The sequence below is a fragment of the Anomaloglossus baeobatrachus genome, unplaced genomic scaffold (genome assembly GCF_048569485.1).
Source record: "Anomaloglossus baeobatrachus isolate aAnoBae1 unplaced genomic scaffold, aAnoBae1.hap1 Scaffold_414, whole genome shotgun sequence".
NCBI lineage: Eukaryota > Metazoa > Chordata > Amphibia > Anura > Aromobatidae > Anomaloglossus > Anomaloglossus baeobatrachus.
This window is the reverse complement of record NW_027443475.1, coordinates 64,971-87,025: the sequence shown is the minus strand read 5'-3', so window position 1 is coordinate 87,025 and position 22,055 is coordinate 64,971. Positions and strand designations below refer to the sequence as shown.

General features: G+C 42.6%; 2 protein-coding genes and 1 long non-coding RNA gene across 10 annotated transcripts; 1 reads left to right on the top strand and 2 right to left on the bottom strand.

The window, feature by feature from the left end:
* Window positions 1-3,340: 3,340 nt before the first annotated feature.
* LOC142277925 (uncharacterized) lies at window positions 3,341-12,190 on the bottom strand. Its single transcript, XM_075332648.1, has 6 exons — window positions 12,175-12,190; window positions 11,726-11,823; window positions 8,834-8,902; window positions 8,689-8,751; window positions 4,029-4,396; window positions 3,341-3,749 (listed from the first exon to the last, which is right to left on the bottom strand). Exons 1-6 carry the CDS (start codon window positions 12,188-12,190, stop codon window positions 3,551-3,553), a joined length of 813 nt encoding a protein of 270 aa, XP_075188763.1. The 3' UTR covers window positions 3,341-3,550.
* Window positions 11,384-16,482, bottom strand: LOC142277929 (uncharacterized). Of its 7 annotated transcripts, XR_012741016.1 has the most exons (4): window positions 15,714-16,482; window positions 12,324-13,275; window positions 12,155-12,224; window positions 11,802-11,986 (listed from the first exon to the last, which is right to left on the bottom strand). XR_012741016.1 is itself a non-coding variant. In XM_075332650.1 (2 exons), exons 1-2 carry the CDS (start codon window positions 16,425-16,427, stop codon window positions 13,267-13,269), a joined length of 723 nt encoding a protein of 240 aa, XP_075188765.1. In that variant the 5' UTR covers window positions 16,428-16,482; the 3' UTR covers window positions 11,802-13,266. The 7 variants fall into 7 exon arrangements, 1 of the variants encoding a protein (XP_075188765.1); XR_012741012.1 differs by adding an exon at window positions 11,384-11,801 and having other exon boundaries at window positions 11,907-13,275; XR_012741013.1 differs by having other exon boundaries at window positions 12,155-13,275.
* A 1,072-nt stretch (window positions 16,483-17,554) lies between these two features.
* LOC142277926 (uncharacterized) lies at window positions 17,555-18,482 on the top strand. Of its 2 annotated transcripts, none has more exons than XR_012741007.1 (3): window positions 17,555-18,048; window positions 18,222-18,301; window positions 18,407-18,482. It is a non-coding gene; the product is annotated as an uncharacterized LOC142277926 (long non-coding RNA). The 2 variants fall into 2 exon arrangements; XR_012741006.1 differs by having other exon boundaries at window positions 17,555-17,730; window positions 17,809-18,048; window positions 18,222-18,476.
* The last annotated feature ends 3,573 nt before the right edge of the window (window positions 18,483-22,055 follow it).

The following is a 22,055-nucleotide window of genomic DNA, read 5'->3' as shown; positions in this document are numbered from 1 at the left end:
TGGCAATCAAAACGTCAGCATTTTCCCAGGAACATTGCTCAAGTTGAGAAACCAGACAAGCATGAACTAATTCATCAACATGAGACCCGATACTGAGACAATACAATGAGTGTCAAAATGGATCTGCAATGTATCCTAATTTAATTGGTTTGTAATGAGGCTCTTTGTTGATCATTTTTATAATGTTGTTATATAAGTGGTTATTAGATTTTTTTTTTTAACTTTTCACTATGGACATAAAAAATTGAGGTAGGTAGTTGCTAACAAAGGCAACTAACTGCATGTTCTGCCCGTCCCATGGACTGCTCCTGCCAGTAATTCAGTTTTTCCACATCAATACAGCGACTCTTAAGGGTGCTTTACACGCTGCGACATTGCTAGCGATCTCGTTAGCGATGTGACACGCCAGATCGCAAATGCCATCTGCCGAGATCGCACATAGGTCGTTTAATAGCGCCGGTCACATGTGCGATCTTGGCAGATCGCATCTGGGATCTGGCGTGTCACATCGCTAACAAGATCGCGAGCGATGTCGCAGCGTGTAAAGCACCCTTTAATCTTCTAAGTTGCTATGTCAAAGTCATGCTGCTTCATGGCCAGCTACTTACAGTTAAGCATCAGCGAGGCACCTGTCAATCAGCATGACCTCAGCAGTCACGCATCATTAACAGGAGAGTGGAAGAGAGTTTGCTTTTCTGCTGAGGTGAAGTGTGCAGAAGCCACTGAATTACAGACAGGAGTTGTCTGTAACATCTAAAGTATATGCTGAGAGAAATTAGATCTGGGCACAACAGGTAGGTTGTTAGCAGCATCCTACCTGTTATTGATTAGGCCCATCATAAAAAAAAAATTGTAACCCATTAAACATTAGTTAAAATAAATTGATGTTGTTTTGTGCATAGTTTATTAAAAGCTGATGATTCAATTCATATGAATTTTTTTTTAATTCTATAGTATTCCTAGTATCACACATGTATGTGTACCCTCACACACACGTACTTGAATGAACACAAAGTCACAAGTGTCCCCAGAGAAACATACAGAAGTATACACAGGTTTTTCGATATACACGCACATGAACGCGTACACATGCATGTGTATTGAAACAAAAGCATGTATCTTATTTTTCGTATTATAAGGCTATGTTCTCACGTACATGATGAAAATTCTGCAGTGATTTGACAGCACATGTGCGCTTCAAATCGCTGCAGAAACACTGTGTAATGGATGCAGTGTTTGCAGCATAAATGTGTATTTCATGCGCTCTGGATGCTGCCTCTCCCATAGACAGAGTGGGAGCTGTATCCAAAGCACATGAAATAAGTGACATGTTGTTTTTTTGAACACAGCCATTTGAATAAAAATTTCTGCATGCAAATCGCTGCGTTCTGAAACCCAACATGCGGATGGATTATGCACAATCTTCATAGATTGTGCTGGGGACGAAGGACGCATGCGTTTACGCTGCAGTGCTTGGCGCAGCGTAAAGGCATGAAATACGCACACGTGCGCACACAGCCTAAGACACACTTTGCCTTGTGAGGAAGATGAGGTGTGCGTCTTGTATGCCAAATGCAGCTTACAGGGAGGTGGAGAATGGTCACAGGAGGCAGGGGCAATGCTGCAGGTGCTGTGTGCAGTCAACCCTGTGTGTGTATGTGTGCCATACGTCTTTTTTAACGGACCCATAGAATGCTATTCAACCTTTTGTTCCATGCTAATGCTAAAAAATGGACGTTTCCGTGTGGATCACTTGGAAACATGGTTCATGTGACAATACGGAGGTGTGAAAATAAAGACCAATGATAATGAGTATGTGTGTGAACGTGTCTACAGTACATGTGAAAATAGACGCCAGTAATACTGGAGACACTGATGTGGGAAGGGGGCCTTAGCTACACACACATGCTCAAGCATCTATACACACTGACATGTCCACAAACAGAACCATACCTAGAAATGTGATATGTATATATATATTCATTACAATATGTAAAGGCAAACATAAAGCTGAATAGAAAATGGTGTATTAACAGTTTTTTTCCCATCTTGGTGTCAGTGTTTGTGCTGTACTGATACACTTCAGGGAAGACCATGACAACCCATAAGTGTTCGTAGCATGCAAATTCATGAGATGTGGAGAGTGTATCTGAGGACAGGATAGGCTTTGTAAGAAAACAAGAGGCAGAATATATGGATAGTCGGGTTGACTGGCCAAGTTTTACAAGTTGTCCCCACTTCTGATTTTTTTTTTTACACACTTTTTTTTGTGACGCCATGGACTATTCGGGTCGTCTGAGGATTCTGCACAATCTGCCCTCCCCTTGCTCGGCTCAACCCCCCATGGTTCTGAGTCTCTATCCTGCAGTACTGTCTCCATCAGCATTCACAAATCCTAGATACACTTCTATATATATTATATATTATATATAATAACTATATATATAGTTCTAGTGTTAAGCAGGAATAGGGCCGCCCACCTAGGGGTCAGGCAGGGAAGTGGGAGGTGTCTAGTCAGTTGAGTGGTAGCCCTCAAGCTGTGAGGAGCTCTGAGGAAGCTGGGAGTTGTAGCTCCCAGGGGAGAAGTAAACTATGTAACAGACGGTGGTCTGGACCTAAAGGAGTTGGACCCCCGGTCGCAGGGGATTGAGGCTAGGTGCCTGGAACCCGTCAAGGAGGATGGTCAGCAGCCTGATCCTATCACCAGTCTGGGACCGAAGGTACATGGACCATAGGTTGGGGAGAAGCTTCAGGCGTCCCGGAAATTAACCTGCGGAAGACAGGGCCTTTATGGACTGTTCCTACAAAGCTCAGAGATCGGGGGCAATAGCACAACGAGGGGGATAGGGCTTTCCTAGCAATTGGCACACTGAAATCCCGAGCGTGAGCTCCTGAGAGCAGGCTCCTTCACTTAGCCATAGTGGGGAGCGGGTCCCGTAAAGTTCCAATCTCACGTGCCACAACGGACAATCTAAACTTTTGTGCCAGGAGGCAGGTCACAGATCACCCCGGGTACTCCCAACGGCAGTGGCGGTACTCCCAATTACCATACACCACGGGTGGTGTCACAAACTATACCAATCCCCTGTAAATACCCCCTTGTCAATTTGAGTATGGCCACTAGCCCCCGGATAGGGAGACCCTCGAGCAAAGAGTAATCACCACCCCCAGATCCGAACGATTTGGACCGCTGCAAGGGCGGCACATTTTTAGCTTACCAATAGTGAGGTAAAATACCAATCAAATTCTAAAAATATTAAAATGGCTTCTATGGCTTTGTTTTATTATTCCAGTGATTGATATGTCTTTTAGATTTAACACGTTAAATCTCTTGATGTCAGTATTTTGTTTTTTTGTTTTTTTATTTATATTATTTAACAGTTTCTAAAAATAAAATTTACAACTAAGACAAATTTCAATATTAACAAAATTTATAATGATTGTAAACAAAGTCATGTTATCAATATTAAAAAAAATATAACATTCAAAATATAACAAAGTGCTCAAAAAAATGTACATATGATAATTGAATGTACAATACAGACATTATCTAAAAATTGAAGTTGGCTAGAAGAGGAGCAGTGGCATGAGTGGCATACCATTTAAATCCTGTGTAACGTCCAAGTGGATCAGGAAATGACTCTCTTATTTTATTAACAGCACATGATGGGATTGGCACTCTGTGAGAATGGCCGAGGATACTGTACACCATGCCGGTGAATTTCTTATATGCCACTAAACGTAAAATTCTGAAAAATAAAGCAATATTGCAATATTATATTAACTACAATAGATAGCAGAAATGTAATATAGTTACAATCCTATTTTAAAATGGAGATTAATATAACAAGACAATGATTTCAAAAGCTTTTACAGTAGCATCTGCGTGATGTGCGCAAGTATTGTTCGTGACCAGCCGGTGACAGTGATAGAGTGCAGCTGTTCACATATAGAGACACACACACATTACAGAGAAAGAGAGATTCATATCATTCCCATAATGCTAATTATCTTTAACATAAACTTACCGATTTTCATGACGCTGAAATTGTGCATGTGTTATGCGAGCATCAGATTCCACCAATTCAAATAGATAATCCCTGCATACGACCTTTGCCAAGAAGTCAGCATACTCTGCAATGCAGTTTATGTTATGTCTGAAACGGTCCATCTGCTGAAACTCATGACAGCATATGGATTCCTCGAGACGTGGCATTAGTTTACAATGGCCACATGAACACCAGTTGGTGTTCTCTAGCCTGCCTTCAGTATCTTGAACTGGTAGTGGACGCTCTTCATTTTCTCCCCAGTGAGGATCAGTTTGAAAGCACCATGGATCCAAACGATTCTCCTCATCAATTCTTTGACGTAATCTTTGCAACAGACCATGAAAATCCTATAAAATCAATACAATTTAAACAATATAATTGATATTGTGATTGACTTACAGGTGTTGTCTGGTCTAAAATGACAAGTCTACCGTTACTCTAAGTGACTGCAGACTTATTAAGACTCCCAGCACACACGCTGTGCACTGCGAGGAGTTATCGAGTCGGGAACGGTGGTGATCTATACAATATAAATATTCATAGGCAGAAGCATCTGTTCTGTCACACAGTGACTGCAGTCTTTTCGTTCTAGACAACGTTTTTAATTTGTTAAAATTTGGATGTTCTACATCTAATTTTGAAAAGAATATGAAAGGTTTTTTTCAGGCTTGAAGTTAAAGTCTACAGTCATGTAGACTTGAGAATTGTCACAGAGTATGTGTGCGTGATTTCAGTATTCTATTTTGCTGGACCTTATAGTGGGCAGTCAAGTGTCTTCAAATATGCAATCAGCATACATGCGGTCACAAGCCGACTACACGTCCACACCCTCATTCAACACAAGTGTATTGAGTGAGTCTGCGCACATCTACTTGAATTCTGGCAGTGAAGCAGCATATCACATACTTGCAGCCATGTGAACACCATTTACCAATATAAAAAAAGAGGAATTCTGTAAACACACATTGGGTGTGTTAATAGGATTCCTAAATTTGCAATAACATAGTGACTGCAGACGTATGGATTTAGACCAGACAACCCCTTTAAACATAGTTCTACCCAAAACATAGACATATATCTATGTCTAAATTATGAGAAAACACCACATTGAAGTGTAAGAGTTAAAAGGTGCATTATGGTCTCAAAGGAAGAAACTCGATGTTACTGCATACTGCAAAATTGCGACTGAGCAATATGCGCACAGTCACAATTACCCTGCATTCCTTGTGTGAGTACAAATCACATCACCTCATGTAGATAGTTTGCTTAAGGCCTGTTTCACACGTCAGTTAAAAACACAGACGTTTTTCACTGATGTGTAAAAAACGCATGTGTCCCTCCGTGGGCCGTGATTCACGGCACACATGGGTTGTCCATGTGCAATCCGTAATACGTGATCCGTCAGCAGTGATTGCATATGGACGTAAACCCACCTGTCCTATTCCTACTGTCCATGGTGCTGAAGTCTACAGCTCTGCAGCATCCGGCCACCACTGTCTCTCACCTCTGCAGCTACTTCCGGGTCTGCTCTGGCTGCATACATGAATATGCATGCCATAATGATCCAGCCAGGAAGAAGCTGAGAGCACAGGCTGCACAGATCGTCGCTGGAGAAGGTGAGTGGAAAATGTTTTTTTATTTTAAATGTACGTGATTTTCTGGAACGTGTTTCATGGATCACACCATAATGTGTTCTTTGGTACATCAGTGATGCCAGAAAAAAAACGGACATGTCTTTGTGCGGGAATCACGGACACGTGTGGATGCCGCACAGAGACACAGTTAGTGAGAAATCACTGATGTGTGCGCAGGCCCATTGATTATAATAGGTCTGCATATGTCAGTGATTCTGGTACGTATTAAGAAAAGCACAAACGTACCAGAATCACTGACGTCTGAAATAGGCCTAAGCGTGGTCATGTGGTGACTATTCTCAGGTGTTTTTTCTGAATACAATTTCAAACAGAGAAGTTGGTAAGAATTGGTCACTCACACTGGGAATACAGAGCAAGTTGATACAGTGTGTGCATTGTACACTCTCAGGCTATGTGCCCACGAGGAAAGTGTCCTGCGGTTATATCCGCAGGGCATTCCGCAGGTGCTCCCAGAAAACCGCAGCACAACTTTTTCTGTTTCCATGCTGCGGTTTTCTTGCGTAATGTCCTGCGGATATCCTGCGGTCATTCTGCATTGAGGATACAGTACCATGGCTTCGGCACTGCATCCTCAATGCAGAACAAGTGCTGGAGTGATCGGGGAGTTCATACTTACCTCCATCACACAGCACTACACTCTCCGGCCGTGTCTGCACTGTGCAGGAGAAGGTGGGTGGACCTGAACTAGCTCTGGCTGTCACATGACCGGAGCTCGTGCAGGCCCACTCACCTTCTCCTTCCTGCTCCTGGATCCACCGCGCTCCACCGGAGGAAAGTGACCGGGTGTCTGCTATCAAGGCAGGTAAGTATGGGACCAATGCAGATTTCCGCAGGTAATTCCGTGGAAAGAATTGACATGCAATTACGTGTGGCTGCGGGACATCCGCAACATGTTCCGCAGTTGCACGTATCCGCAACGTGGACACAGCACTCCCTATGTCCCATAGGATAACATGGGAGTGTATGTACATGATGAAACCTGCGGATTTACCTTGAAAATCCAGAATATTCGCGGATTTTCCGCAGATAAATCCGCAGGTTTCATCTCACATGGGCACATAGCCTCAATATTCAGTAGTTTGCTTGTATCCACCGTTGGTACTTGTGCCCTACCCATAGTATAATGTAGGTCAGGGGTCTCAAACTCGGCTGGGTGTATGGGCCGCACAGAGGAAAAAAATAATTTGGGGGGCCGCATTCTTTGCGGGACAAAGTGACATTTTTATTGGTACCATATATATTTTTTTACACACCTTTGGATCACTGATTTTCAACATTTTTCACTTGTTTATTATAACAAATGTGCACATTCTTTGGTTAAATAAATAAATATATATATATATATATATAAAAAAAATTGATGGTAAAGAAAAAGTCATGCCTTATTTTGTTTTTTTTTTACATCTTATCCCTTTCTTGTAACTAATAGTGTTACAATTATCACTATATAGAAATCCCATCCTATAGTAATGACCCCAGCCTTGTCCCTATTCTAATGTCCCCATCCAATAGTATTATGCCCATCCTTGTAATGTCACCATCTTTTAGTAATGTGTCCACCTTGTCCCCATCCTATAGACATGTGCCCACCTTGTCCCTATTCTATAGTAAGGTGCCCACCTTGTCCCCATCCTATAGACTTGTGCCTACCTTGTCCCCATCCTATAGACATGTGCCCACCTTGTCCCTATTCTATAGTCATGTGCCCACTTTGCCCCCATCCTATAGACATGTTCCCAACTTGTCCCCATCCTATAGACATGTGCCCACCTTGTCCCTATTCTATAGACATGTGCCCACCTTGTCCCTATTCTATAGTAATGTGCCCACCTTGTCCCTATTCTATAGACATGTGCCCACCTTGTCCTTATTCTATAGTAATGTCCCCATCCTGTAGTAATGGGGGGGCAGTGGCGGCGGCGGGTGAAAGGGGGCGCTATAATTTACCGATCGCTCTCGGCTTCCTTCCACCCACAGACGCCGGAGTGAAGGTGAGGGGGCGGTCTCCGGCCCCAGATCCACAGTGATTGGACAGATCGGTCACAAGGCCCGTCTCTCCAATCAGAGCTGGGGGCGGGTGAAACAGAGGTCACCCAGCTCCAGCCAATGATCGGTGCTACAGCTGCACTGATCAGGGTTGGATTTCAATGTTACAGCCATTTTCAATGGCTGTAACATTACAGTGGCAGTGATTGGCTGACGAACGCCGCACAGCCAATCACAGCCTCCGTAGGTCCGGGGAGGAGACACCACCCCTCCTGAGGTTCCCTCCTCCCCGAATCTAAGGTATTTGCTATTGGCAATGCAAACGGCGATCGTAGCCTAGCCACTGCGGCTATGATTTCGCCATGACGTACTGGGTATGTCATGGGTCCTTAAGTACCAGGGAGCCATAACATACCCAGTACGTCATAGGTCGATAAGGGGTTAATGTGCCGTCCTTCACATACACAAAAAATAAACAAACACCATTCTTCTCACCTGTCCCGCGTTCCCTCGGCTCCTAACCTCCGCTTTGTGCGGCCCCAGGCCCGTGCCCCTGTTCACTATTGCGGCCGGTGCAGGGACCGCAGCCACTGGCAGCGATTTCTGTCAGATGAATGTTTTGCCGGCGCTGCGCGCGCACAGTCCTTGCATCTGAGAGCGCAGCGCCGGCAACGGGCAAAACACATCTAACAAAGTGCAGACAGTGGCTGCGGCCCCTGCACCGGCCGCAATAGTGAACAGGGGCACGGGCCTGGGAGCCGCACGAAGCAGCCTGACGGGCCGCATGCGGCCCGCGGGCCGCGTGTTTGAGACCCCTGATGTAGGTTCTAATTTTTGTAACCTATATTGAAAAATCAATAAAGTTGATTGTTTCAGAAAACTGCTGAATCTTTTTAACAAACAGTTCCTGTAACCTTTTCATCAGAGCCTGGGAAAACCAAATTAAATATTGTCTGCTTCCCTGGACCATTTAATTTGGAAGGTTTGGAAAAAATTACTGTGTTATTGCTTGTTCTTGCTGGTCTGAATTCCTCAGGTTCCTCATCCTCTGAAGTTTCTGTCTGGTGAGAAAAAAAAAACAAACAATTCAGTAACAACACATTGTTTCTGTTCAATAAAATAAGCGTTCATCAATCAACATACTTCGTAAGTTGGTTCATAATCAGAGTCCAAATCTTCATATTCTTCTTCAGTTGCTCTTTGCTGTACAGACTAAAGATTTATAACAAATAATCTCTTTAGAATCCACAATACATTCATTGGAATGTTCAAGCAAATAAACATTTTCATTTCTAAAAATAGTGACAGAACATATAAAAAAGAATAAAATAAAAAAGGAAATAGCTTTCAAGTACATTGATAGTAGAATGAACAGACAAACATATAACTCTGTTCCTTGGGGCATGATATTGACAGACAGGATTGCTACTTATATTTTCCAAAAAATATGATTCTGATTCATAAAGACTAGCATTTTGCACATCATTAGGCCCTGTGCCCACTCTGCGTATTCTGACGCAGATTTTGACACTGATTTTCAGAAATCTGCAGCAAAATCTGCATGTCCATTGTTAAGCCAGTAAAGTCTATGAGAATTGAGAAGTGCCTGTGCCCACGTTGAGTATTTTTCCCTTGTGTATTTGTTGAAGATTTCTTGTTTTCTGCATCAAATCTGCACCAAATACGCAAGAGAAGAATAACGTGGGTACAGCCCTTATGAATTCTCATAGACTTTGCTGGCTTCACAATGGACATGCAGATTTTTCTGCAGATTTCTCAAAATATACGTCAAAACTACTCAGCATGGGCACTGGGCCTTATAGGGACCGCTATAGTAAAAGCTGCTTGAGACGTCTCTGAAATAAGATCTGAGTGCTCTGGGCTGCCATCAGGGCATTACAACTGTGATTTAGATATCGGGCCCGGAGAAGAGCGGTGGCCTGGCTGTACCCAGAATAATTACTAAGCATTATTAAGCTCCAGCAGGGCCAACGTTTTCTCCTAGTCCTAGTCACAGTTGCAGCAGAGGGGCTCGTCAGTGTCGCTTGAGGAACTACATATAACTACTGTGCATGCAAAGCCCTTCTAGGGCATTGCATGCAAATTAGCCATGTGACCGGAAACAAGGGAGTGGAGCAGAGTAAAGAGGCCGCATGTCATCCAGCAGCCCAGTGTGATGATGTCATCACTCTGCATCTCATCACAGTGCTGCGGGCAACGCAGAGGTGGCGAGGATGCGCCATCCGGCGGGGATAGGTAAGCACCCAGCTTCTTAGTATTTAGAAGCCAGGAGCTCAGAACGCTGCACTCAGCACATACTGATGAGACAGCTCACAAGAGGAGAGTGCACGGGGGAGGGGGGAGACAGTTACTAGGGCGGTGGGCACCATACATCATAAAGAGCTGGGGACACCGTCAAGCAAACAAGGCTGACAGTGTCCCCAACAGCGAGTTGGCCTCAGTTTGTACAGGACCCTGGCACTTCCCCAAGTGCACTGGTGGGGTGACGCCAGCTCTGCCCAACACTATGTGAACACACATATTTCTCCCCATTTATGTATAAAATTTGACAAATAATAAATTACTCACCTTTCCTCATTTCCCTGCTGCTCCATTTTCTGCAGCGTGCGTCCTGAAGCTCAGTACAGAGGGTGCGATATAGTGACATCATGCACACAGTGCTGAGTCTCAGAGCTCACATAAACAGGGTGAAAGATGGAACAGGGAGCTAAAAGCCAGCTTTAGATGCTGCAATGTATCTTACAATGTGTCGGCGGGGTCACGTCGTAGTAAGTGACGCATATCCGGCATTGTAAGGTACATTGCAGAGTGTGACAGGTACGTGCGATTGAACGGTAAAACGTTCATCGCATACACATTGTACCTTTCTCTAGAATTGCACGTCAGATTGTTCATGGTACGCGCGGTAGCACACATCGCAGTGTGTGACAACCCGGGAACGATGAACAGATCTCACCTGCGTCCTGCAGCTCCCGGCTGACAATGCGGAAGGAAGGAGGTGGGCGGGATGTTTACGTCCTGCTCAGCTCCGCCCCTCCGCTTCTATTGGCCGGCTGTCGCGTGACGTCGATGTGACGCCGAACGTCCCTCCCACTCCAGGAAGTGGACGTTCACCGCCCACATCGAGATCGTATGGAGGGGTAAGTACGTGTGACGGGGGTAATCGTTTGTGCGGCACATTCAACAAATTGAACGTGCCGCACATACGATGGGGGCGTTGCAAATCGCATACGAAATCGTATGCGAAATTGCAACGTGTAAAGCAGGCTTAAGATTCCTTCTTGTTTTCAACTGTATGTGCATCCAGAATGTTGATGCCATTGAAAGAGTGATGCTGTGAGGGACGGGTGGCTATTACCAGTGCGGAAATGAAAGCCACCTCCCGGACCTGTATCAAGCTAGTAGTGACATAGGCATGCTGCGATGTTTGACAGCATGAACAAAATATCATGTAGCCAAAGGAAAAATAGTGGTCAAGGTTTTTCACAAAAATCTGCAGTAACTATATTTTATTGCAGATTATTATTATTATTATCGCACTATTTCTTGCTTGCAGATACACAGTGTAGATATGTGAATCCTCACATCACATGAAGCAGACACTGAGTTGTTGACACAAGAAGTAGCTCGGGCACTCAAAGAATTGAAAAAACGAAAGTATTGATGCTTGTCAATGCCAATTTTTATTATTCATGCAAAGGTTTGTGCTATGACGTTTCGGCCATACAATTCTGGCCTTTATCAAATAAATGTGCTAGAACAAAGAAAAAAGAAAAATACAATATCAAATCTCATAAACATATACAGTTGATTTTACACATACAGTCAATTATACACGTAGTGCATGTAACAAAAATTCGGCCAATGTTTTTTGGCGTTTTTAGAACTATATGCATAACAAACAGAAAACCTAATGTACATTAGTATAAATTATCAATTCATGATTGTACAATTGAGAGACCCTAATATACATGACATACATGTAAAAAAAGGATTATATAGAAAAATACGTACCACAGGAAACGTATATGAGGTTAAACTGGTAGAACTAAGTTCACATATGTAGATCAGTGGTACCCTAGTGATCAACCTGAAGTGAAAAATAAACCCATCTTAGGAATATTATAGATATTTCATGTATATATGTATGAAAGGGACCATAAGGAAAATATATGAAATCAATAACAAAATTTACCTTTGCTATTCTCTATGTAAAATGTCTCTTAGAGACCCAAATGTTCACTAACAAGCTGTGGTGTATAGTCCGCTATAACACTTGGGATACACAAAGAGTAATAAGAATTAAATTGGAACCACCATCTGGTGAAAAAAGAGTAATGATTCTAAAAAGACTGGGGTGGGGGGGGGGGAAAGAAAGAGGCCAGGCAGGGCTTAGTCCAGATTCAGTCACCATGTTGGGCACAGTAAGAAATGTAGTGTTACCTTAATCAACGTCATTTAACCTCTCAAGGGGCTCATGCTCGTGTTGTTGTTGTGCTATGGGACCAAGTTCCTTCAAATATGAAGAGTAAAACATGAAGAGTAAACGACTGACAGAGAAACATGGAGGGGATGACACACATATGAACAGGATTGGATTTTCATCACTCACCACTTGTGTGTGTTGAAATTTAATCCTTGGTGTACTTTTAAAGATCCTTTAGGGAATATCTCCTTGTGTGTCTATAAGTTTTTGTACAATACATTAGAAAATGATTAACCTCTCTACACCAGGAGTGTTAATAAGTCCCTGTTCATTACCTGGATAGGTCAAATGCAGTGGTGGTTCAGTGGAAATACACTGTCAGTAATCCTGTAGGTCCTGTGTCTACAGCCCCCCAGTGAGGATCTGTAGGAATTATATTAAAAAATGATTAGCCTCTCTATGCCAGGGGTATTAATTAATCCCTATTCATTACCTGGATAGGTCAGATGCAGTGGTGGTTCAGTGGAAATACACTGTCAGTAATCCTGTAGCCCCCTTGTGAGGATCTGTAGGAATTGCATAATCAATAAACATATCATAGTGGATTCTGCAAAAATGAAGAGGGAAAGACCCCCTATCCATTACCTGAGTACGTAATTGCAGTGGTGATTCCGTGGGGATGAAAGCTGCGTGATGACCGGAGGTACCGGCGGGTGTGTGGCGGCCGCCATTTAAAGCTAAGGCATGAACACAGGAAATCCTGTGTGTGACACGCAGCGCCGTCCGTGGAACGCATCAGCGCGCAGGCGCAGGGGGCATCCCGGTCAGGAACGCCCCCCGCGCATGCGCACAAGCGGACCACAGGCGGCGTACTGCCGGACGTGGAACAGGAGCGCGCGCCAGGTTGGACGCGCGCCCATGCCCCACACACGGCATGTGAGAGTGAATGGGGCGTGATACCCTTGTATGACTGACGCTAGCGCGGGCACGGGTATAGTTCCCCGCGGCCGCGCACGCATGCGTACATACTCAGGATGAGTGTATACAGTACGAAAATACAGTAAGGTGAAGACGGAGTGATCCATAGGTAGACGTGATGTGGTGATGACGTGACATCCGTGCTGGTATATTAAGGTGCCTAAAGAATAAAAGAGAAAGTGATTAGTCTTATGGAGTAATAATATAAGATAATAGAAACTGTCTAAAAGCCCCTCAAAGCCTGCCTATATAATCCAATAGTAAATATCCCCTATAACCCCAATTAAAATTCAATTAAATTCTCAGGTCCCTTATTACATATAAAGTTCTATTTAGACTAATAAGACACCTCATATTCACGGTTGAGGCCATTGGGCTCGAGTGTCTGTAGAGTATAAATCCAAAAAGATTCCCTCTCTTTCAGTTTTAAGATCCTATTGCCTCCCCTCCTACTAACCGGGATATGCTCAATCACCTGATAGCGCAATTGCGATACCGAGTGGCCTGCCTTCATAAAATGCGGCGGGATTGGTAGAAGTTCATATTTACATCGAATAGTAGACTTGTGTTTTCTAATTCGGTCTCGGATATGTTGGGTGGTCTCCCCAACATACCCGAGACCGCAAGGACACTTAATGAGATAGATCACGTATGACGAATCGCATGTAAAAAAGTCCTGGAGATGGAAAATTCTACCCGTGCGTGGATGGGAGAAAGAGCTACCTTTTGTCATATTTGAACATTGCGTACAATGTAAACATGGGAAATTGCCTTTTCGTGCAGTATGAAGAAATGTCTGACGGGGCTCCTTCTTTTGGGAACCCACATCTGCCCTAATCAATGAATCCCGTAAATTTCTTGGTCGTTTGTCACAAAACAAAGGTGGATTCTGGAAGGCTGGCACTTCGGGATAAGATTTACCCAACAAGGACCAATGGCCAAGAATGGCCTTTTTTATCTGCGACTGAAAGGGGTGGTATGTAGAAACGTATGCTACCCTAGGTCCCTTAATCACGGGTTTCTCCCTGTCGGTAGGGCAAGGGACTGCAATACTTCGTGGGTAACCCCTGTTCATAAATTTTTGACTGATTTCTGCACAGCGTTCTGTTTGAGTAACCGGATCAGACACTATGCGTTGTACCCTCTTGATCTGTGACATTGGCAAAGCCTTTTTCACGTGCTTAGGATGCGCACTCGTGAAATGTAAAAGACTGTTTTTGTCAGTTGGTTTCGTATATAAATCAGTGATTAGTCTACCATCCGGGCACTTCACTATCATAGTGTCTAAAAAGCTAATGTTCTGTAGATCATGGTGCAGCGTGAATTGTAGACCCTCTAAGCAGCTATTCAGATCCATGTGAAAGGAAAGCAATGAGCTCAAATCGCCATGCCAGATCAAAAATATATCATCTATATATCTGCACCAAGTGGTGACATGAGAAACATATAGATGATGATTATAGACAAAATTGTCCTCAAAGTGTGCCATAAATAGATTCGCATACGGCGGCGCCATATTAGAGCCCATTGCGGTCCCCTTCCTCTGCATATAAAATTGATCCTCGAAGAGGAAAAAATTGTTATGCAGTACAATCTCAAGAAGATCCAGACAGAATTTTCTTTGATGACGTGAAAGTATGGTTTGTTTATCCAGAAATGTGGTGACAGCCTCTATGCCCTGTTGATGACCAATGCTCGTATAGAGACTATTTACGTCCAGAGTCACTAAAATGTCGTCAGGGGAACTGTTCTGTAATGTCCCAAGGAGCCGAAGGAAGTCTGAGGTGTCTTTAACGTAAGACCTGGTAAGGGGTACTATTGGATTCAGAATTTTTTCAAGAGTTATGGCCAGTGGAGAAAGAATGGACTCTGTCGACGCTACTATTGGACGCCCTGGTGGTTGAGTTAGATTTTTATGCACCTTCGGTAGGGTATAAAAAACTGGTATAATAGGATGGTCCTTGATTAAGAAGTCCGCCAACTTCCCATCAATGGTACCCAATCCTGTGTATTCATCCACCAGGTGCCTAATAGTCTCCCTAATCCTTGGTGTAGGGTCATGTGGAATGGGAGTATAGGTAGTTTTATCATTTAGCTGTCCGTAGATCTCATTCACATAATAGGACTTATCCATAACCACGATCGCCCCACCCTTATCTGCTGGCTTAATTATCAGTTTCTTATTGTCCTTCAGCCCCTGTAAAGCTTGTGTCTCCTCGGGTGTTAAATTATGGCGTATGTGCATATGACCGTCCCTTATGTCACCAATAACTTTCTTGGTATCTGCAGTAACTAGACCGATAAAGGTCTCCACAGGATGATAAATTCTTGGAGGAGAAAATGTACTGGGTATAGACAACCTAAGATCATTCAATCTGAACATATGCGGATCAGTTGACAAAGCAGTAGTGTGATTGCTATCTAAGGAACGAAAGTGAGCTTTCAGTCTGACAGACCTGAAGAAACGGCGCAACTCCTGATCTACTGAAAACTCATTGAATGAAGGGGTTGGACAAAAGGAGAGTCCTTTCTGTAGGACTCTCGTCTCTGTTGGTGATAAGTGGTATGAGGAAATATTAAAGACGATGTTGGTCCTACCTGTGACCGAGTCGTGATCTTGTGTGAGGTCCCGGGATTTCCTCTTCCCCCTCCTCGTTTTTCTTTTGGGGGACGGCGGGGTCCTAAAAAAGATGCCCCTCGTGAGTGGCTCTGGTCACTGTCCGAGCTGGTAGAGCTCTGGTAGGATGACTGATAAGTTTGCCGTTTGTCATAAGAATCAGAGAAACGCCACTTATATACACGGTCCCTTAGATAGTCCTCCTGGTCCCTGATGAACTTAGACCTTTTTCGATCCTGTAATGTTTTTCTAAACTCTGTGATGGTCTCCTGAGTTCGAGTCTTAATATTATTCCACTCTGCTGTAGGAAGAGTATTGGTTAATTGCTCCTCAATGCTGCGTATCTGATTGGTAGTGTCCGTGATCTCTTGCTGCAGATAGTCGATGGTAAGTATAATGATGTCCAATGAACATTTGTTGAGGATCCCTTCGAATTTATTACAGAACGTTGGATTATCAGAAAATAATGTAGATCGAAGTGGGACCCTAAGACCTCGGGGAATCCTCTTCGTCTTAAAATATTCAGCTAGCGTAATAGAATGCAGTTCAAATGCCGTTAATTTTCTATAGACCTTCTCGTAGTCCCTGGATCTTGTTTCCTCTGCTGGGATGGTCAGAAAGGTACCAGAGGTGGTGACTTTAGATAGAATAGATGAGGTCTCCTCCTCGTTGAAAGATAATGTAGTAAAAGACATGAGTAAGGGTTTTTTTGGAGCTCAGAAAAAAATCAGTCCAATATATAGTATAGAATCTGGCTCACAATAAGTTAGGTGCCACCGAGAAAAAAGTCAATGATACAAGAAGTAGCTCGGGCACTCAAAGAATTGAAAAAACGAAAGTATTGATGCTTGTCAATGCCAATTTTTATTATTCATGCAAAGGTTTGTGCTATGACGTTTCGGCCATACAATTCTGGCCTTTATCAAATAAATGTGCTAGAACAAAGAAAAAAGAAAAATACAATATCAAATCTCATAAACATATACAGTTGATTTTACACATACAGTCAATTATACACGTAGTGCATGTAACAAAAATTCGGCCAATGTTTTTTGGCGTTTTTAGAACTATATGCATAACAAACAGAAAACCTAATGTACATTTACATTAGTATAAATTATCAATTCATGATTGTACAATTGAGAGACCCTAATATACATGACATACATGTAAAAAAAGGATTATATAGAAAAATACGTACCACAGGAAACGTATATGAGGTTAAACTGGTAGAACTAAGTTCACATATGTAGAACTTAGAATTTTCGTACTGTATACACTCATCCTGAGTATGTACGCATGCGTGCGCGGCCGCGGGGAACTATACCCGTGCCCGCGCTAGCGTCAGTCATACAAGGGTATCACGCCCCATTCACTCTCACATGCCGTGTGTGGGGCATGGGCGCGCGTCCAACCTGGCGCGCGCTCCTGTTCCACGTCCGGCAGTACGCCGCCTGTGGTCCGCTTGTGCGCATGCGCGGGGGGCGTTCCTGACCGGGATGCCCCCTGCGCCTGCGCGCTGATGCGTTCCACGGACGGCGCTGCGTGTCACACACAGGATTTCCTGTGTTCATGCCTTAGCTTTAAATGGCGGCCGCCACACACCCGCCGGTACCTCCGGTCATCACGCAGCTTTCATCCCCACGGAATCACCACTGCAATTACGTACTCAGGTAATGGATAGGGGGTCTTTCCCTCTTCATTTTTGCAGAATCCACTATGATATGTTTATTGATTATGCAATTCCTACAGATCCTCACAAGGGGGCTGTAGATACAGGACCTACAGGATTACTGACAGTGTATTTCCACTGAACCACCACTGCATCTGACCTATCCAGGTAATGAATAGGGATTAATTAATACCCCTGGCATAGAGAGGCTAATCATTTTTTAATATAATTCCTACAGATCCTCACTGGGGGGCTGTAGACACAGGACCTACAGGATTACTGACAGTGTATTTCCACTGAACCACCACTGCATTTGACCTATCCAGGTAATGAACAGGGACTTATTAACACTCCTGGTGTAGAGAGGTTAATCATTTTCTAATGTATTGTACAAAAACTTATAGACACACAAGGAGATATTCCCTAAAGGATCTTTAAAAGTACACCAAGGATTAAATTTCAACACACACAAGTGGTGAGTGATGAAAATCCAATCCTGTTCATATGTGTGTCATCCCCTCCATGTTTCTCTGTCAGTCGTTTACTCTTCATGTTTTACTCTTCATATTTGAAGGAACTTGGTCCCATAGCACAACAACAACACGAGCATGAGCCCCTTGAGAGGTTAAATGACGTTGATTAAGGTAACACTACATTTCTTACTGTGCCCAACATGGTGACTGAATCTGGACTAAGCCCTGCCTGGCCTCTTTCTTCCCCCCACCCCCCCCCCACCCCAGTCTTTTTAGAATCATTACTCTTTTTTCACCAGATGGTGGTTCCAATTTAATTCTTATTACTCTTTGTGTATCCCAAGTGTTATAGCGGACTATACACCACAGCTTGTTAGTGAACATTTGGGTCTCTAAGAGACATTTTACATAGAGAATAGCAAAGGTAAATTTTGTTATTGATTTCATATATTTTCCTTATGGTCCCTTTCATACATATATACATGAAATATCTATAATATTCCTAAGATGGGTTTATTTTTCACTTCAGGTTGATCACTAGGGTACCACTGATCTACATATGTGAACTTAGTTCTACCAGTTTAACCTCATATACGTTTCCTGTGGTACGTATTTTTCTATATAATCCTTTTTTTACATGTATGTCATATATATTAGGGTCTCTCAATTGTACAATCATGAATTGATAATTTATACTAATGTACATTAGGTTTTCTGTTTGTTATGCATATAGTTCTAAAAACGCCAAAAAACATTGGCCGAATTTTTGTTACATGCACTACGTGTATAATTGACTGTATGTGTAAAATCAACTGTATATGTTTATGAGATTTGATATTGTATTTTTCTTTTTTCTTTGTTCTAGCACATTTATTTGATAAAGGCCAGAATTGTATGGCCGAAACGTCATAGCACAAACCTTTGCATGAATAATAAAAATTGGCATTGACAAGCATCAATACTTTCGTTTTTTCAATTCTTTGAGTGCCCGAGCTACTTCTTGTATCATTGACTTTTTTCTCGGTGGCACCTAACTTATTGTGAGCCAGATTCTATACTATATACTGAGTTGTTGACAGTCAGAATGAATGGTCATGTGACCACTCGTATGCAATCTGCACATTCCACATTCGCAGCCCAATGTGTCAATTCATATAGTGACACATAGAGAAATAAGCCTGGACAAGCTATGTGCAAATATATATATATATATATATACACACACACATAACTATATGACACAAAACACGCACACACACACACACATGTACCATACATACATGGTGTATCTATCTACTATAGACAAAAATTAGATGCTATATATAGTCTTCCTTACAGAGTATTCATTTATCTATAAGGGGTGAGGAACATGTAACAACTCTTTCTGTTACCATTGTGGATGGGATGTGAGCTGATTGCTGTGTCACAGATGAGTGAAGCTGGACCTCTGCTCTATCACTTATGCTGAGAGGTCAGGTGCTGGGCAGAATTCTGACAGCCAATGAGTGTGCAGAGGGTGGGCAGGGGGAGTTTCTGGACAGTGAGGCTGGGCAGGGGGAGTTTCTGGACAGTGAGGCTGGGCAGGGGGCATTTCTGGACAGTGAGGCTGGGCAGGGGGAGTTTCTGGACAGTGAGGCTGGGCAGGGGGAGTTTCTGGACAGTGAGGCTAGGCAGGGGGCGTTTCTGGACAGTGAGGCTGGGCAGGGGGCGTTTCTGGACAGTGAGGCTGGGCAGGGGGAGTTTCTGGACAGTGAGGCCGGGCAGGGGGCGTTTCTGGACAGTGAGGCTGGGCAGGGGGCGTTTCTGGACAGTGAGGCTGGGCAGGGGGCGTTTCTGGACAGTGAGGCTGGGCGGTGCCAGCTCTGACTGAAGTTTGGCAACCAAGAATACAGGAAGTTGTCATGCTTGCTTGTGCTGAATGTAAACAAAGAGCTGCAGAAAATAAAGGGATAATTCAAGAGGAACAAAAGTTAGAAAACAAAAAAAAAATGTAGGGGTGTTTTATATGACAATACAGCACAGATTAGCTTACATTTTTTCTTGGAGTGTATGTCGGATAACTCCTTTAAATATGGCAATCAAGAAAGAAGAAAAGTAAGCTTTTCAGATATCTCTTCGGTTTCATCAGGGGAACAACCTGAAGACAGCATGGATTCAAGAGAAAATACATATGAAAAAAATTTCCCCCCGCTTTCCTCCAATTACCATTCAAAAAACACAGGAGGAGGGCGGGGAGGAAACATAGGAGTCACCAGGAGTTCACCAAGACAAAAAAAGAATTGAATTGCCCTGTCATTATTCTGTCTGCACAGGTGTTAACAGCGGATCACATCGGAGTTCTGTCAAAGGGTCTAGGTTTTTCACCAATAAAAAAATTTGATTTATTTCAAACTATTTTAGATGTCAACAAATTGGCCAGAAACCTGACCCTGAGATGTCACTTCGATGTGGGGACTGAAACACCTAATATTGATACTGAAAAAAATTTTGATATTCAAAAAAACGTGGAAATGTTTGAATTTAAAGATTTGTGTAACCTATCTACCCTAAGATCTTTACAATCTGAAAGCCTTGTAAATGATGTTGATTTTGAACAAATGCTTTTCTATTACAAACCCTTACTTACTATTGCAGGGATAGGGTCGGTAAACGAAAAATTAGGATCATGGGTAGATCTATATCTTCAACCTTTAGCATGTACAGTGCCTGGATATATTAGGGACACGGAATGTATTATGAAGGGATTTGATGGTTTTCTTTGGAAAGAGAACTATAGGTGGTTGGCGTGCGACATTGAGAGCCTGTACAGCTCTCTCCCACATACAATAATTATGGATAGCCTAGAAAAATTTTTGGATAAATATAGCTGTTATATTCAACCCATAAAAGATTGTTTGTATTTTTCGGTCAAATATTTATTGACACACAATTATTTTCAGTTTGATGAGAAATATTATTTACAGAAACAAGGAGTAAGCATGGGAGGAAAATATTCACCCTCGCTAGCAAATATAGTGGTAGCAATGTGGGAAGAAAAATATATTTTTAATGAAGAAAATCTGTTTCATAATATTGTAATTTATGGGCGGTATATAGATGATATAATCTTTGTGTGGCAGGGAGGGCAAGAACAATGCAGGCTCTTCATGTCGTAAGTCAATAAGAATGAATTTAATTTAAAGTTTACCTATAATCTCCAGAAAAATATTAATTTTTTGGACATTACATTTATAGGCCATGATGAAGGGGGTGAGGTAGAGATTTGTCCTTATAGGAAACCTACAGATAGCAATTCAATATTGCATGGTAGCTCCTGTCATCCTGCCCATATTATACAGAACATCCCTATAGGCGAATTAATTAGCATAAAAAGGAACACCAGTGACAGTAAAAAATTTAGAATAGAGCAAGAAAAAGTATATGATCGCCTTTCCCATAGGGGTTATCCTAAATGGACCATACATAAAGCTATTAACAAGGTCAAATATATAAATAGGGATAAATTATTATCAGATAAAGAAATTACTCAAGATGGGAAAGCTGGTTATATTGCACCGATCACCTTTTCTACTAGGTATAGCCCTCAATATTCTAATATAGTAAAAATTCTAAAAAAATATTTGCCTATTCTAAATGAAAATAACATTCTTTCTAAGGTTATTAAATCTAACTCTATACATTTTGTTTCTATGAGGGCAAAAACCTTGGGGAATATACTCAGTCCTAGTAATGTTACACGTGAGACAGGGAAAAGTGAGAGTACGTGGTTAACATACAAAGGTTTTTTCAAATGTGGACATCACCCTTGCAAGGCATGTCAATATGTAGATAAAAGTAATCCGATGTTTTATTAGAAAAAGAAACAAAAGTATCTCATAGACCGGCATCTAAATTGTAACAGCGAAGGGGTAATCTATCTTGTTGACTGTACTATCTGCATGAAACAATATGTAGGTTGTACGGGAGGACCGCTGAAGAACCGTATAAAACGTCACATGTCAGATGTGGGGAAGAAGCTTATGTGCGGTTCTTCAGCGGTATCCAGGCATTTCACTACTATACACCAGGGTGATCTTAGAGGTTTCAGCTTTAAACCAATTGAAAAGGTGAGTAAGCCCCAAAGGGGGGGGAGGGGAAGACTTTCATAGAAAATGATTAAACCGTGAGACATTCTGGAT

Excerpts from the sequence above, each read along its gene's own strand:
- LOC142277929 (XM_075332650.1), bottom strand. The coding sequence starts at position 16,427 with ATGTCTTTTACTACATTATCTTTCAACGAGGAGGAGACCTCATCTATT.
- LOC142277925 (XM_075332648.1), bottom strand. Across the intron at positions 8,903-11,725 it reads CCTCATATACGTTTCCTGTG|TCTGTACAGCAAAGAGCAAC; the intron begins GTACGTATTTTT and ends ATAAATCTTTAG. Across the intron at positions 8,752-8,833 it reads ATTATGAACCAACTTACGAA|ACAGAAACTTCAGAGGATGA; the intron begins GTATGTTGATTG and ends TTTTCTCACCAG.